General features: G+C 32.5%; 1 protein-coding gene across 8 annotated transcripts in view; it reads left to right on the forward strand.

Annotated features, from left to right (window-relative positions):
- Positions 1 to 12,675, forward strand: part of ZDHHC21 (zDHHC palmitoyltransferase 21) — a 65,519-nt gene extending 52,844 nt beyond the window's left edge. For 7 of the 8 annotated variants that reach the window (XM_019664443.1, XM_019664441.1, XM_019664436.1 and 4 more), the window contains 2 exons: positions 6,829 to 6,872; positions 7,423 to 7,648. In XM_019664443.1, the coding sequence (XP_019519988.1) occupies positions 6,829 to 6,872; positions 7,423 to 7,555 (177 nt within the window). In that variant the 3' untranslated portion in view covers positions 7,556 to 7,648. Of the gene's footprint in view, positions 1 to 6,828; positions 6,873 to 7,422; positions 7,649 to 8,931 lie in introns of those variants that run through there. The other variant, XM_019664437.1, reaches the window with a different exon arrangement.
- Positions 12,676 to 17,734: the final 5,059 nt, after the last annotated feature.

Genomic DNA, 17,734 nt, shown 5'->3' on the forward strand with positions numbered 1-17,734 from the left:
GGAATAAATAAATCATTTCTCCTCTGTGTAAGAGGAAAAGTCCCATCTTCTTATTGATAGTAGAAGGTAACAGGATAATCAGAGTCATGATAATCTGATGTCATTTTAGACCTAGCAGGAGTAGATTCTCTGACCCAGAGAAAATAATTAGAAATTACTTAAATTTAAAAATAGTGTATTTTAAATCTCATTTCCAAGGTTAAAAATCAACACAACCACATGTTTCTGTGGAATAAACTAATCTTAAGCCCAATTTTAAAGGATTACCTTTGATTATTTTTAGATCTAATTTTAAACACAATTTAAATATGTTTGTATTTTTACTAAAATTAATATTGAAGTTAAAGTTTTCAAAGCAGTTGGCTTTAAAATGTCCTTAATTTAGGGAACAGATTATTCTATTCCTTACTTAGATTGTTTAGCCTTTTCTTCTGTTTCTGAATGAAATGGATAGTGATGTTGTTATTAGTAATTGTTGTCAGACTTTCTTATTGAGCAGAGTAGTTCACACACAGCCAAGAATAATGTCCATTCTGACAACCGCCCATCCTAATAGTGCTGGGTGATTGTGTTAGTCATGTTTTCAGTCACTGGGCTTGGAGAAAGTTAATCAAAAAGCTCTGTACCAGCTGGGACAGCGCCTTCTGGTGAGGCTCTGACAGTGAGCTATTGTACACCATGACACTGCTCTGACAGTTTGTCTAAATTCTGTACACAAGCATTTTTGTTTTCTGGGCACCATGGAGTTGATGTAATAGCTGAAGCTTTTGATGGTGTCTCTGGAGCTTAGTGCTTTTCTCAGTTGTGGTGAGGTTGAGGGTAGGGTGCGTGCGGAAGATGTATTGACTTGCAGTTTTGTAAAAGGCTTTGCATTCTCAAAGAAGAAATTGAGCTTTTGCATTTGGTCTCACAGGTACTATTGTTGGACTCTCCTTGAATTACTAAAGATAGCTTAAAGCAAAGCTTTTCAAATTAAAAGGGGAAAATGCCCCCCCCTCCACTTTACCCTCCCATAAATACGGGCTCCTGGTTACCTACAGAAATACAGAGTTACAAATGCAGCAGTGACTTAATTTTAACTTGGTAATCTTGTACAATGAAAAGTATCTTCTATTCAAAATGTCAATTAGTGGACATACATGCCTTTTAATTTATACCCAGAGATGTAGTCCCGTGATTATTAATCTGAATCAGTGTGGTCAATTAGCAGCATTCAGTACAATCTCTGTACAAATTATACTTCGTTTTACTCAACTTCAAATCAACATTGCAAATATGGAAATCATTGCTAATTATGCTGAACACAGCTCACTGATATTTCTATAAAGGGAATTCTGTACAGCATTTTGTTTTCCTTCCTGAGTTATATTTTTGTTTAATAAAACAGGATGTATTTCTACTACAGTATTTCAAATCATAATATTAAATATCTTCTCAGTAGCTTTTAAAAACCTAGAAAACTCATTAAAATTTAAAATATCCCTTCTTATATGCTTGTAATGCCTTATACTAATATTGGCTATAATATTTCTTTGAATTTTGGATACAGTAGAGAACTTGATAGAAACTACATTCCCCCTCGCCAAGGAATTCGTTTAAATACATACTAAGTTACATTGCTTAGTAATATAGAAGCATTCTTTTAAAAAAATGCCTCTGTCATCACAATTATTATGTGTGGCATTGGATCACTCTTTAGCATAAACTATTCCTATGGAAAAATGTAGGTTGTCTCATCTCTCTTTGCTCATTATAAGTATTAGAAGTATTTCTGATAAGATTAAAAGTAAAAACAATTTAAGTCTATTTCTATAATAGTGCATGGGAACAGTGCATTTTAATTTTTTAAAGCATTACTAATTGTTTGATTAAATATTGTAAATGCTTTTTATTTATTTATTTATTTATTTATTTTTGGTAAGGATGCTAAGCATTTATGAGTTTACCTTTTACTTGTAATTTTTCCTAGACATTCATTTCATTATTTCATATTCTGAATCCACATCAATTTTTAATCTGACTTTAAAACATTATAGAATTGGAGAAAACAGTGAACCTTATATTTATAGTTAACTTGCAGATCTTTTTTCACAATGATTCATAGCTTCTTTCTGTCACATTCTATCCATATATTGGTTACTCCCGATACCCCAGCCAAAGGGGTACATTAGCTCATCTTACTTCTACTGATAACCAAAACTCTTACTGAAAATAGAATTTTGTTTTAAAAAGGTAAGAGTAGTTGACCTTGACTGTTGATTGTAAACATAATTTTTTAGCTGTTTCAAATATTTTGTGTAAGGCTTATTTATAGAATATGTCACTGTGGATAATCATCCCCTGTATATTCCTGTATAGTTATTTCTTGACTGCTTTCACTAAACTGTAAGTTCCCCAATGCTAAGGACTGTGTCATAATAGGTACTTAGGAAATTTTTGAGAAATGAATAAAGGAGTAAATGAATCATGGTTTATGTACTTAGTACTTGGTTTTTCAGCCCCTTGTGGACATTGGATTTTATTTGTGTAGTTTCCCAGAGTCCCGGTCATTTTATCTTTTATTATGAAAACCACTTTTTTGTTTAAACATATTTTTTTTCTCTGGTTCAATTCTGGTGTAATTAAGATATTGTATCTCTAAGCCCTCTCAGAAAGTGGTTAGTAGACAATATCAATAAAAAACGAGGACTGCCATTTATTGAGGAGTTATTAAGGACTCTGATATATATTAGTTCACTTCATTCCTGCAAAAACCTATGAGCTAGTATTATTATTATTTCAAAATTGAGATCCAGAGTTTTAGTAACTTTCTTAAGGTTTTATATGGCCAGAAAGTGGCTTGATGAAGAGAATTATGGGCATTATTTTCGAAAGACATTTTTCAGTGACTATTTAAATATAAGATCTCCTTCCCTCTCACTTTGGTTCCATGATTGATTAAATTTTATGTGAATGTCAGATCTCTAATAAAAGATAATATAGCTGGTCCTATGTTCAAGATGGATGCTTAAAGAACCATTTATTTCAAATGGGGATTAAGTGAGTTCTAGTTTCAAAGGAGGAGAAAGAGCCAATGTTAATAGGAACTTTTTTCTTTTTGGACTGAAGAAAAAAAATTAAAATTAAGTGATAATGCTGTTTGTGTTGATGTTCAGTTGGTTTAGTGCTGCATACATAGTATCCACTTTGAACAAGATATGCTGCTAGGTGCTATGGAAGGTACAAAGTTTTAAGTGAGCTGTTGTCCATATGTTGATCAGAGGTGCTAGGAAGTCAAGCAAAAGTCTATCTTAGAGTTAGTAGAAAATAGTAATAAATAAACAGGTATATAATTTCTAGTTGTGAAAAACTTTCCTGAATAGTTTTTTTTTTTAAACTCCAAATTATTCAACAGAGTCACTAAATTAGTATTGACAACACCTATAGGAAGAATAGAGTGCAGGTGATCATTGAGGTTAGATTGAATGTCTTCAAGATGTCTTTCTGATAGAATATTCTTACTTGGGTATTCAGTCCGGCAGATTAAAAACTCCATTTTGAAAATCTTTCCGGAGTTAATCAGGCCCAAAGGCAATGGCTCTTCCTTCCAGACTTAAAAGTGATAGCCATGGAGGTCATATAAACCAGACTGACTGTTTATCCCCTTATGTGTGATTGTCAGTTGTGCCAAAGGACTCTTCACACTTTCTCCCCATCACAACATTTATGACAAAGCGTTGGTTGATGAGAATGAACTCAAAGCAGGATGAGTTATTGGATAGATTGCATCATCGAGCTGCAGATTCCAAGAGGCCTAGATTCTCAGGCGTTAACCAGGAAACGTCTGGTGATNCATCGAGCTGCAGATTCCAAGAGGCCTAGATTCTCAGGCGTTAACCAGGAAACGTCTGGTGATAATTCTTGCTCTGTGCGCCACCCCCCCCCCCCGCCCCAATTTTTATAGTAGGCAATAAACACTCTCGCTCTTTTTCTTCTAGGAACTTCTTTTTTCCAATTTATATATAATCTTATAAGTTAGGATACAGCTTTATTTTATAATCAAACATATTTTAGACTGAATTTCAGAGATCATTTCTAAGGGTAAAATTAGCCATCAGAACTGTAAAGTATTGGTTGATAAAATAAGTAAGGCCTATATTTCTGTAAGTGCTTTTTCTAGTTTATTCTTTTTTTAGAAAATAAACTTTCAGTTTTTAAAATAGGACAGCGTTTTTGAATGTCTCTTAGTTATGCAAACTGAAGAACATCTTAGATATTTTGATCGTTAGACCACAATCAAGACATAACTATTTCTCTGGAGGTAAGATACCCTGATTATAGACAACATAAAATGAAAACTTTTTTCTTATCATTCCTTGAATAATGATTTTTTCTGAATAGCTGAATTTTGTACATAACAAAGAATTTATAAATTATATTTATATTCCTTAAAGATAACAGCTGTCTTATCGATCATTTTCCAATGACGGTATTGAATCTTTTATATTGAATGAAATTATCTGCCCCAAATCTATTTTAATTATTTTTTTTTCTAAAATATCCCACATTCCCATGCTTTATAAAACAAAACAAAAAGAATATTAAACCTAACTAGGCACTTGGAAATAACTTAATAGTTCCAGTGTTCCAGCCAGTGATAACCTGTTTCTTCTTCTAGTTTGCTGTTTCCATTGTCCTTACGAATATAACAGCATGATAACTTGTGTTGCTCTGAGTATGAATATAAATGCCAGTGCATAAACTTTGTGACCTGTTTGAGTCACAATACAAATTGTTTTTTTCTTGCATCATAACAGTATTTGGGTAGCAGAGTTTCAGAGAGATAAGCATTTACCATTTCTAGAGAAAAAAATAGCTACTTTTGGCTACCGTCACAAATCGTGTTCATAAAGTCATGGTAAACATCCCATCCTCTGATAGAATAACCATCTGTTTATGATTACTCAATAGGTAGTAGTCTACTTTTTTTTAAACCAGATTCTAGAAAGATGTCAAAAGCACTTGAAAATGAAAACTTTTCCCTTAAGAAGTTTAAATCCTAAGTCTTCAGAATTCATTTTCTTATTGCCACAAATATGTTCCTCAAAGTTATAATCAAGTTGTAGATTTCTGCATAGTAAAAATGTCCTGTAATATTAGCTAAAGTAGGCTGACCTTGTAATTGCTTCTTTATCCTATAATAGTTTCCAGTTTCTAAGTATTATCCATAACTGCAATTTTAGGCCATTTTTATATGGCTTTGCTAATAGCACTTCTTGACTTCTGTCCTGTCTTTTCCTTTGTATCTTTGCACAATCTGTCTTAATTGTTTTGGAACAACCTGCTGCCCATCAGTTCTAAGGCATCACTAAAATGACTTCATTCACTTTCTGTACAGATGTGAAACCAGTGGCCCAGCTTTCCTCTAAGTCCCTCATCAATGTCGTCATGTATTTGCAGATTGTGTTTTCACAGAGTGAAACATTATTTTGAAGAAATTAAGCAGCAGAACCAAGAAAGGTTAATTATAAATGGAATTGTCATTGGATACCATGAATTTCGAAGCATGATAGCAAAACTAATTTATATAGAATATGTAGTTAATCTACAAACTTGTTCCAAATTCCTGGGTAATCTGGAAATGAAACTCTGTTATTGTTGACTAGTCATCTAAAAAAAAAAAAAAGATTCATTTTCCCATATGTGGGCTAACTGTAGTTGCTCAACTGTTCATACATAAGAATTTAATATTATAGCTCTTCATGTAACGTCTATCAAAAGGCTTTTAAAGTAAAGGTGCTTCTTATTAGTATCATTGGAGGAAAATTCTACAGCCAAAGAAGTTCTTGGGATTGGAGTTGAAGCCACAAATATTTCCATAAATATTACTGCTTAATAACAATACAGCCCACCTGCCAGATATGAGCAAGTTAGGAAAGGATAAGAGAAGAAAAACTCTAACTTTTTAGTATATTTTAGTATATTTAAAAGAATAGCTTTTCTTTTGTACTGCTTTAAAGTGTATTTAAAATTTAAATATATATCTAAAATAAGATTATGTAATTTGTTTTGATTATTTAGATATTATCAATTTCTCAATCTAATGGTAGATCTTCTGTTAACATGAATTAAACTAGAATGTCTAGAAACTATCTTTTGTTTGTTGAATTGTTTTTCTTATATATTTATTAGAACCTTATAAAAAATACATAAGAAATTGTATTATTATCAAGAGACTGATTTTTTCTATTGAAAAAAGGAAATAGTTTTTAACCGAAGAACACTAATCGGTTCACTTTACTTTTCACAGTACTAGATGTTGTCATATGGCAAATGCATAGATTGCTTTGTTGAATTTGTGTCTTTACAGAAATCCAGAACCAGTTAGTACTCTTTGGCTCTTGGCAGTTATGTGTTCATTAGTTATCTTTCATTTGTCATTTTGGTATTTGTTTTTTAATGCATGTTCACTCACAGTTGACTTAAAAATAGACACTAGACTTTTAAAAGAATTATCAAGGAAAAAAGTATAATAAAAGGTTATATTTTAATGAAGTGAAACTCCTACAGTTTTTGTGAGGTTTTGCAATTGAATAATTTTTTTGGCACAATGTAATGTTGATTCTGTTATTTTCACGGGAACTTCAGCAGTGTATATAGATAATTTATAGATAATTTAGAATTCTTAGTGTGTGTGTGTGTGTGTGTGTGTGTGTGTATATATATATATATACTATTTCAATTTTCAGAATATTCTCTGAATATGATTAAAAGCATTATAAAATTAATACAGAGTAGAGCCTTTATAACTTTGTTACATCTGAGTATAACTTTTTAAATTTTTAACAGGATACAACATCTATTGAAAAGATGTCAAACTGTTGTGAAGAAATGTAAGTATAAAAGTGAAGTTTGTAGAGTTCTTATTAAAAATGGAAACAACCAACCATGTTTGAAAAAACGTGTGCATGCAGTGGAAAGATAATAATATAGTGATGGCTTTTTCCTGGTGCCTTGTCTAAGGCCTGAGCTAGATAGGCAGAACCCAGTCTTACAGTAGGGGTCTTCTAGCCATGATAGTTTTCAAACAAAATAAGTAGCAATCATTCTTGTTCCTTGTCTTACTAAAGTAAGTTAAATTATTTGTCCTGAAAGTACATCAAAAGAGATTTGCTACTGTGTTGTTGACACACATTCTGTTAATCCTGAGATTCTCCTCTGCTTCAAAAGTTGCCCTCGGTTGATTGACGACACAGATACAATATCTGCTATCCAGAGTTAAAACTCAGCTGCATGCCATAATGAAAGAAAAGCTGTATTTGTGATGCTGGGACACAATTCATCAGAGTCCAGTAATGGATCCCCAGCCAACCTGCATTGTTTTAGCTGACTGAAGTGCACCATGGGAGTGCTGTCTTTCACTAATAATGCTGTCTTCTGTAGATCGAGGCCCCGAAAGCCATGGCAGCAGACCTTCTCAGAAGTTTTTGGCACTCGTTGGAAGATCCTGTGGTTTATTCCTTTCAGGCAGAGGCAACCACTGCGAGTTCCCTACCACTTTGCCAATCACGTCTAAACAGATGGATGGTGGGCACAGATGGGTCCTCCATGCTGGAAGTGCGTTACAGGTTTTCTGATAATAGAACGATGACAGTCTTCAAGTCAATTAAAATCCACCCACCAATCTTAGGCATCATAATGTGCCCCAGGCTTCATTTTAATAGTGATCTTGATCCTGTTGTGGGACTAATACAAGATCTATATTTAAGTTTTAAAGCATGTTTACTTTCAAATTAGCTTTCCACAGGGATTTCTGTAAATGCTTTTGTTACTAAACTCAAAAGGCAGTGATTGGGATGAAATAATTGTACATAATTTCTTTTAGTACTGACAATGGTACAGATTTTAATTTGTGGGAAATTTCAGATGTTTATTTAAATTTTCACTCTTAAGCAGTACTAGCCAAATCTTAATTCTTCAGGTTTTACAAAACATTTTACAGCTTATATGCAAATTTTCTTTTTCAAATACAATTTAAAATACACTAATATTTCCTTTTGTATGTGCTGCAGGATTTTTATTAAATGCAGCATAGGATTGAACAACAACAAAAAAAACAAAAAAAGGGCAGTGTTTTCTTAGAAGTAGCTTTCTAATGTTTTCTTGTTTTCTCTTCACCAAAAACAAAAGTAAAACACCACTAAAATAAAACACCAACTACCTACCTTATTTTAAAGGAAAAATACATTATTTTCCATGTTAATTTTCCCATTTTTTTCCCTGTATTGTTGTAATTATTGGTTGTTAACATATTTGCTCCAAGGAGCAAGTTTAGACTAAGTGGGCATGTATTTCTGTTTTACCCTAAGGTTTTGATGAGCAAAAAGATAGAGAATTTGCAGTAACCCCACAAATACCTTTTCTAGTGCAGTTATACAAAAATGAGTATGTTTTCAAAATGCTAGTATGACTAGATAATATATAATATACAGTATAAAGAGGAATATTGTGCTTTTGAAAAAAAATATATACTTTTAACTTTTATTAACCTGTCAGTAGATCTAAAATTACACACTGAAGGTTTATATATAATAAATATTGGCCAACTAATACTGAAATTTTACCTATAGGAAATTACCAGTAAAAACAAGTAAATAACTTTTGTGTACCTATAATCACCCAAATTGAAATTAAATTTTAATTGGTCAACTATACTTTGGATTGAGAGACCTTTTTTAGTAGCTAATTTAAGGAAGTGATCTTAAAATAAGAAAATATAATGATCTATATCATTAGCCTTCTACAAATTTAAATTGCTAACAGTGATGGGCTCTTGGAAAGCATAAAACATTTGGGTGAAAAGACATTTAGCATGCTTTGAAAAAAGTTCAGCTTTAAAATTTTTTTCCATTAGAAGACTGTAAAATCCATATATCTTTTAAAAATTTTTAGGTACTCAAAGTCTTTTCCTTGAAGAGAAGATTGAAGGGGCCTCGTTCTTGGAGCATATCAGTAGTTACCTTTTCGTTAGTTTTGACGGTAGGGAATCATACCTGAGAAATGAAGCAGACGGTGACGATTGTCAGCCAGCTGTAGTCAGTTCTTTCAGAAATTGTGAATATCTTCTAAAATAATGAAGAAGCTGTTCTCAAAGATATAAATACCATGTCTTTCATGTTTTGATTACAGTGCTGTATTATTTAAAAACTTAGAAGTGGCAAATGAAACGAAGTATTGGTGCTGATAAGATGCATCGTAAGTTTAATATGAGAAGCATACCCGTGGAGCTTAATGAACCCCAAAATTAATATGTTCATGTCAGGCAAGTGGGTTGGGTTTTGTGCAAGCTAACATTCTGAGCAAATTCGGCCTGGTGACAGAACTGTTAGAAGGAAGTAATATATCGATAATGCAAATGGATATCAGACCAATGCCCAGCTGTATACATTCCTTTCAAATGAGGACCTTGAAAACAACAAAGTGAAGTGAGGATCCACTAATGAGCTTTATGGACATAGTTTTGCTTCATGTCATAGCAGCAGCTACCTTGAAAGGTACTTGGGAGGTACTCAGTGCCAACTTCTGCCTCAGTAATGAGAACCAGAAGTGGTCCCTTTCCTAGTCTTAAGGGTCTTTGTTCTTAGATTTATTACTTCTATGGCACGTTCTCTTCCCTTGTTTCTGTACACCCTCCCTGGTCCTGATCCCTCTGTACCTGATCTCTTTGGTACTGGAATACAAACTAATACACTAGGCAAAGCATATATTTATTTTGTTTGAATGGTAGAAATGAAACAAATCAATATATTTATATAAGAATCTATATTAAAGTATATCTATATATACTTAAGGTGTAGCTTTCAGTATTCCCAAATAGCACGCCTAACTGTGGGTTTGTTAATTTTTAAGAAAACTTAAGAAAAACCAACTGGCAGTTTCCTAGGGAGTGCATAAGCTCTAGTGTTCTCTCTGCGCCCTCTTTTGGCTAATTGATGTAATTATACTGGCTCTAGAGATTTACTGCCCCATGAGAAAATTGTATAACCGAATTCTGAACATGTCAGAGGTACAAACTTAGGGGGAGTATATGTACAAAAATGTAGTATTTTATGAAAATGAATGTGTTCCTGTTTATGTCACATCTAGTTCATACAAAATGATGACTAGTTTGCTTCAATTGTGTACATATATTCTTATCAGTTGTTTTTTTGGGTTTTTTTACTATCAACTACAAGTTTACATCAGATCAGGATAAACAAATGTAAACCATTTCATGTATTTTATTTTAAACCTTATTTGGGTAAATTAAGAATTAGAAAAGCCGTTACTTTAAAATTACCAGTTTATTACAAAACACAGAAATCTATTGTAGTTATAATGGCAAGCATCTAATGTGTTTTACTGAATATCTAAAAAAATACATTTAGATTTTTTAAACCTGTTTTTGGAATTATTTCTTTTTTACTGATTCTATTGCATTAAAATAATAAGAGATTAATAATTCTTTTTATACTTTTCATTCTTTTTTTAACTTTCCTACTCAGAGTTAGATAGCTGTAGCTTTCTTTAGTAGCCAATTTATTATGTATTCTGGATATTATGAAAATAACTAATGATGTTGATCATTAGAAAATGATTATGAACCATGAGGTAACTGATGTAATCTATATGTTGGATGAAGTAGTTCCTTCTAAACATTCCATTTCGTTTTAAGCAAAATGTATTTTAAAGGATGTTTTACATCAGCAAAGTCATTAATTGGGCTTCTGGAAATGAAAGCATTTTACCTAGATATGATAAGTTACGCTTCTTGAACAGTTGTATTTGTTGTTGTTCTTTTTCTTAAAAAAATCTTTATGGGCTCAAAACTGGCAGCAAGTACTGAGTGAGTCCACAATTCCTAAACAGTAGGCGTTCAGCTAAGGAGCTTTTGGTGCTTTGTAACCAAGACTTACATTTTAAAAATACTAAGTTACCTGATGTCCTATTATAAGAAAAATACTATTTTGCTTACGAGTGGTATTGAAAATATTTGTGGTTAACATAAGAGATAGCTATATTTAAGTTTTTAGTTAATACATTAATCTCTTTTCACAGAAAAAAGCATAGTTTACTTTTAAAGTAATAGAAGTAGAGAGCATAAGCATACGAGTACATCAAGTTCAGTATTAATGACGAAGTTAAAACTTCCGTCAGAATGAACATCAGTGAATTTTTGCTAATGTCTAGAGGTATTTTTCTCTAAGGATGGTTGCTAATTATGACTATTCTTCATCAGACTTTTACAAGTCACTTCCATACAAGTAATTAGTTGAATATATGTTCCACCCAAAAAGGTATATCAATCCTGAATGCTAAGCATGAAGACTTAAGCTAGGACATTACTCCCAACCAGAAATGGGAATTAATTTAGATTATGGCCACAAATTTCTCTGTATGATAGATCATGGGGCAGTTTGAGTGTTCTCACATGTATTGCTATACAATCACAATGTGTCCAGCCCTGGTTTACAATGGCATTAATACGAACAAAGCTGCTCGTCTCACCCTGGATTTGTCTCTAGGCTCTAACTACTTCCCTTATGCTTCATGGAGGAATACATCACCTAGCTCAGATTTACTAAACTATTGCTGCTTCATTAAATAAGCTTTTGACATGATCTCTAATATATGTAGATATAGCTAGAAGTTATTTGGTAAAGTTTATACTTACAAATGTTAAGTAATTTATGAATAGATACAAGTATTAGATTTTTTTTACCCAATTCTGCTACTATTGCTTTAAAAAATGTAAGTATTGGCAAATGTAGTTAGTAAGCCATGTACATTTAGTATGTTCTACTTGCTAGTATTATTAACCATATAATTAACAAATGAATGAGTGTATTATTTAATGTCCACATTTGTTACCTTCTATTCTACAAATCATCCTCTGAATTTATCTATAAATCACAAATTTCATTATGCTCTGAGTTTAGCCAGCCTCAATTGAATTCTAAAATATTCTACAGTAGAATGTAAGAAAGTAATAGAACCAGCTTGCTTAAAGTATTTTGAACCAATGTTGGTATTCTATGTATTAATATTTAGCATTTCTGCTGCCTATGGGATGATGATGGTTTCACTTCAGGAAAGTGTTTCCTCAGATGTCTCCATTCATTATCATTGTGCAGTTTTTAACAACAAAATTGACCATATTTTTGTCAGTTTTTCAGATGTTGTAATACTGCCTGCTAGTGCTAATTTGAAACAGAAACAATGGTATTTCAAAATCTTAAGTCGTTGGTATTGCCAGTATTTTCCACTATCATTACATATTTTTTCACTATACATTCTTTTCCCCTGGTCCACCATAGAAGGCACAGAGTACAAATGAGTAGCGAGTAGCCAAAATTGGAGAAAGGGAATAGAAGAACTTACTGTGGAATGAAGGCTAGACTGAGCATGGATAATCAGCATCTCAATAACAGTGTGGACTGGATTCAGTGTCTGTGACCTCAGAAAATCCCCTGCTACATCCTTTTAGCCTTATCTCTTGTTGATACCATTTTACTGTAAGAGTTGTTAATGCACGTAAGCATCTAGTTTGAGCTATTTTATCTAAGGAATTTATATTGCTGAGCCTCTTTGGTCAGATGCCTTTGAGAAATTGATTTAAATTTGAAATGCTATAATTCTGTAGTGTATGCTAGCTAACATAAAGCATTAAGAATAATGTGGGGCAGGCCGAGTGGCTCAGTTGGTTAAGAGCTCTCTCAAGAGTGCCATCTCTGAGCAACAGGGTCACTGGTTTGATGCCCGGCCCGAGCTGAGCTGCTGCTGAGCTGCCAACAGGTGGCAGGATGGCTCAGCTAAAAAAAAGAAAAAAGAAAAAAAGAAAAGAATAATGTGAAAGGTGCAGCTATTTAATGCTGAGGAGAAATGAGTAGATTGCCCAAAGTTTGCTTGAAATTACGGGGACCTTTTTCATAAGTCTCCTATTGCAAAGAAAGGATACGAAGTATTCTGGTACATTTTGTCACCAGCGAAAAAATCAACCATTTGTATATGAAGGGTGATTTTCACTTTAAAATTTGGGCTATTTTGGAGTCCTTGATGCCCTGCCGGTCTCCATATGTGTTAGTATTGTGAATACCTGGAGCATGTAATGTAGTGCTTGCCACAGTTGTTCAACACTCTGATCTTTTTGGTATTGATAGCTTTTTATATAAACAATGATGGGAACAGAAGGCAACAACAAAGGTGTGTTTCTTTTTTGTGGCTTTGCTTGCCTATTTGACTGAATACAGGGTTTAACTGCAGAGGCTGTTAACTACAGGGAAAGGTTGTCTGCATAGTGCAAGCTCCGTGTTCTTGCCAGTGTGTGTTGGGTGACGTGTTAACCTACTAGTGCCTGAAGTTAGTGTTTTACAACCTTTACAACTAAGACATCCTGGTGCTAGTCACTTTAGCATTGAGTGACATTTTTATTTCCCGTACCAAAGAGTTTTTGGTTGACCGAGAGTTTTCTTCTCACATCCTTGTGCGTATAAAGTAGCATTTAGTGTTACTAAGAACAGTTTTGGTGAACAGATCTTAGTTTTTGCACACTGCTGCCTCAATTTAACTGATTTTTAAATGTCTCTCATTTGAAATTTTTTTTGTTAGGCAGATTAGTATGGTTTTTTTTTTCATTTTGTAAAGTAGACTGGCTACTTTAAAAGGTAGTTTAATAGGTTGAAGTTACAAAAGGTAATTGAAGCATTTTTCACAAGATATTTTGGGTTTGCTTTATTTCTGCAGAAATACATGAGAAATAATAAGTCTATTTTTGTTTCTGTAAATGAACTGTATAGTGTGTTGGGCCATTTTAATGAGTGCTGAAACAAAATGCTAAAATGAAAAGGTAAGGGCCCTTTCTGATTACAAATGAAGAATTCTGCATTTGTGTATATATGTGTGTATGTAATCCTTAGTGGCATTAAAAATGGTATCGGCATTTGTCTATTTTGCAAATAAAGACAATATTAAAGAACACTTTAAAAAAAAATATATATATATATATAAACATTTTCCAAGAGGAAATGCAAATGTACTTGATTTAAACAAAACTGTGATAGAAAATTGAACTTGACAAAAAAAAAGTCTGTATTTGTTACTCTCTTTACATAAAAAGTTAGAGTAAGAGTTATTTTAAAAACTAGTTCTGCTTAATGATTCATTTTATACAAAATGGGAGAAAACACCCTTTAGAAGTACTTGTAATTGTCCAAATATTATATAATACTGCTATGTATACTATTCTGGTTCCCTATGTTTTCCCACAAATACTCAAAACAATAATTTAGTGTCCTTAAAACTGGCTGAAATGGTTAAAAATTCTGGCAAGAAGATAGCAGTGTGTGTGTATTGGAAAAGTAGACAATCACATTTGAGAATGTTTTGCATTATTTTCAATCAAAAATTCTCTCATTGAATGTAGATACAATATATGGTTTTGCAGTGGATTCTGAATGGAAAAAAAGAATCAAGTCTGAAACTTATATGAAACATGACTTAGGATGATTTGAATGATATGTAGAAATACAAACATGCATGTCATTAGAGGTTAAGGCAAAATGGGAAGAAGCAACATTATGTGTCTCTCTAATTATCAACAATGTGGTTCCCAGATTTTGTTGCCACAGTATCAGTTCTGAGTTATTCAGCTTGTTTATTATGTATTATTTAAAATAATGTGGCTGAATGTGGTTATTTATTGAAACTATTGGGTAGTAGAGAATTCATCACTATCTGCTGTCCTCCGATAAATATTGGAAACAAATTTCTACTTTAGCATAGTTAGAATAAAGCAACTAAATGATATGATAAGGAAAATTTCTACCACAATCAGAGACACTCAGGCAAGTGAGTTGTGAGTCTGAGGAGGAGCACGATAGGCTGTTGGGAGGACTAAGCACAGATTATCGTGCTTGTATAAGTTTTATGTCCCTGGAATTAGTCTTTTGAAAAAAAATCTGACTAGCAAGCTTAATGAAAAGGCAAAATCTGTGATATGCTGAGGTTCCTAAAATTTTGTGTCAACCTCAAATTATGTTTAATATTATATCCCTAAAATAAAGGACTTTTATTTTAATGTTATGTTCCAAGTGCCATATAACGATCCTGTTTTTAAATTGGTCAGGTATTTTTTCATTCAGTGCGTATGTTTACATCTTGAGTGCTGTTTTGCGGCTTTGCTTGTTTTACTTTGTCTGTTCCCCTAGGAGCATTTAAAGGAAATCTTCACTAACATTTCTAGTGCTAATGATAAGAAGGAAATAGTAGTTGAGAGATAAGAGGCTAGGTTGAGAAGAGTGAGGAAAATCACAGGCGCAAGTCGTGTATCTGAGATGTACTCATTTAAATGAGTCTACACTGGTTCTCAAAACGGAAAACAAACCATGTATCTACCTTAAGAAAAATGTTTTGTTTTAATTTATTTTAGTGATTTAGTTTTATTCATGTAATATTTCTATATTCCTTTGCTGATTATTTTTAATTTAAATTGTGGAGTTTTCTCTTGAAATGTATTATTGTACTGTATTTTTAGAAATCTTATTTTTAAATAAATATTTTTTAAAAACATAGGACTGTCTCCACTACTTTGTTATTTATTAAAATCAACCCAAATTCTAGATTTTTAAGACTACCAGTGTGATAGGCCACTTTTTTTACTTTTTAGTTTTATACAATTTTGGATGATTATGCAAAATTAGTAGACTTAGGATTTTGTTTTACCGTAATCTCAAAATTCCTTACATATTCAAGAAGAACTAGGTTTACATAGTAGGGTTGAAATTGACAAACACAATATTCCAAATTAGACGTATTTGTCTTAGAGATGACCCTGATGGCTGGCTATATTAAGTCACACAATTTATTTAACATTTATTTATTCTTTAAGGAATAATTGACATAAAATAACATGCATAGAGTTTAAATATACATCTAGGCATTATTTTAGATCTAGGGATGTTGACTCGCTTAAAGCCTTTGTTCTAATGGAGTTACATTCTAAGAGTTTCTGGATACTTTATATTGACAAATTTCCAAAGTCTCAACTAATTGCTTTACTTTTACATGGGAGATGTCACACAGGAGAATTGTATATTAGTATAAATTATTCAAAAATGTCATTTGAAAAGGCAAATTAGTATATCTTAGAAACAGTGAAGGAGTAAAAACTGCCCTGAGAATGAAAGATAGGGGCTTGACTTTATTTTTAAAATTCTTTCTTAAATTTTTATTGCCAGAGAAGTAATGTTGATAAATATTCTAGGTTAATGCATAAATTAAATGACTTGGTAGAATTGCATATAAAACTATAAACTTTGTTGCATTGGTAAATAAAAGCAAATTGTTGCATTCTGACAGACTTCCAAGGATTATAAAACTTACTCTTTTTCCGGTTGCATTTGCTGATTTTAAGCAGCATTTATAATAATGATGCTTTCTTAGTGATGATAAATTACAATGATTCTCAATATTTTTGGTCTCAGGACTCTTCTACATTCATAAAAATTATTGCAGGCCCCAAAGAGTTTTTGCTTATGTAGTTGTCTATCGATATTGACTGTATTAAAAATTAAAACAGTATTTTAAATGCTTATTATTTCAGTTGAACATAATAATAAACCCCTTGCATGTTAACACAATGTATTTTTATTTAGAGACCCATGATTTTAAAATCATGGGTCTCTAAATAAAATCTCTTAATATCTGCCTTTCTAAAAGAAATTTGGATTCTTTTTTTTTTAAAGTTTATTGGAATGACAGTGGTTAGTAAATTTACATAGGTTTCAAGTGTATAATTCTGTAATACATCATGTATATATCACATTGTGTGTTCACCACCCAGAGTCAGTTCTCCTTCCATCACCATGTATTTGATCCCATTAACCCTCATCTACCACCCACTTCCCCCGTTATCCTCTGGTAACCACTAAATATTGTCTGTGTCTATCAGTTTTTGTTACTTTATCTTGTTCCTTTGTTGCTTTCAGTTTTATATCCCACATGTTAGTGAAATCATATGGTTCTTGACTTTTTGTCTCTAATTTCACTTAGCATAATAATCTCAAGATCCATCCATGTTTTCACAAATGGCACTATTTCATCTTTTCTTATGGCAGAATAGTATTCCATTGTGTATATATACCACATCTTCTTTATCCAGTCATCTATCAAAGAACACTTGGGTTTCCATGTTTTGGACACCATAAATAAAGCTGCAGTGAACATCGGAGCACATATATCCTTACTGTCATCAACAAGACAAATATGTGTGTTGTAGAGAAGAAATATGGATTCTTATACTGCTTCTGCATTCAATCTGTTGCAGTTTTGTTTTGGTTGAACGATCTAGAGAAAACTAGTTTCATGCAAATAATGTGCAGATGCTTCTTGACTTAACAATGGGGTTATGTCCTGATAAACCCATGATATGTTGAAAATACTGTAAATTGAAAGTATATTTAATATACCTACACTACCAGACATCATAGCTTACCCTAGTTGGTTTCTACTGAATGTGTATTGCTTTTCCACCATTGTAAAGTTGAAAAATCGTTAAGTTGAATGGTGGTAGGTCAGGGACCATATGTAGTTGCAAAAAAGAGGAATATTTTAATAGACTCTTCAAGTGACTGGGCACCTCTTCTTTGATACAACACAAAAACTCAACAAGTGATGGTTTTTTAAAGTTTAGTTGCAATTTTGGACCAGAAACAATACC

The sequence above is a fragment of the Hipposideros armiger genome, unplaced genomic scaffold (assembly GCF_001890085.2).
Source record: "Hipposideros armiger isolate ML-2016 unplaced genomic scaffold, ASM189008v1 scaffold_422, whole genome shotgun sequence".
Lineage (NCBI taxonomy): Eukaryota > Metazoa > Chordata > Mammalia > Chiroptera > Hipposideridae > Hipposideros > Hipposideros armiger.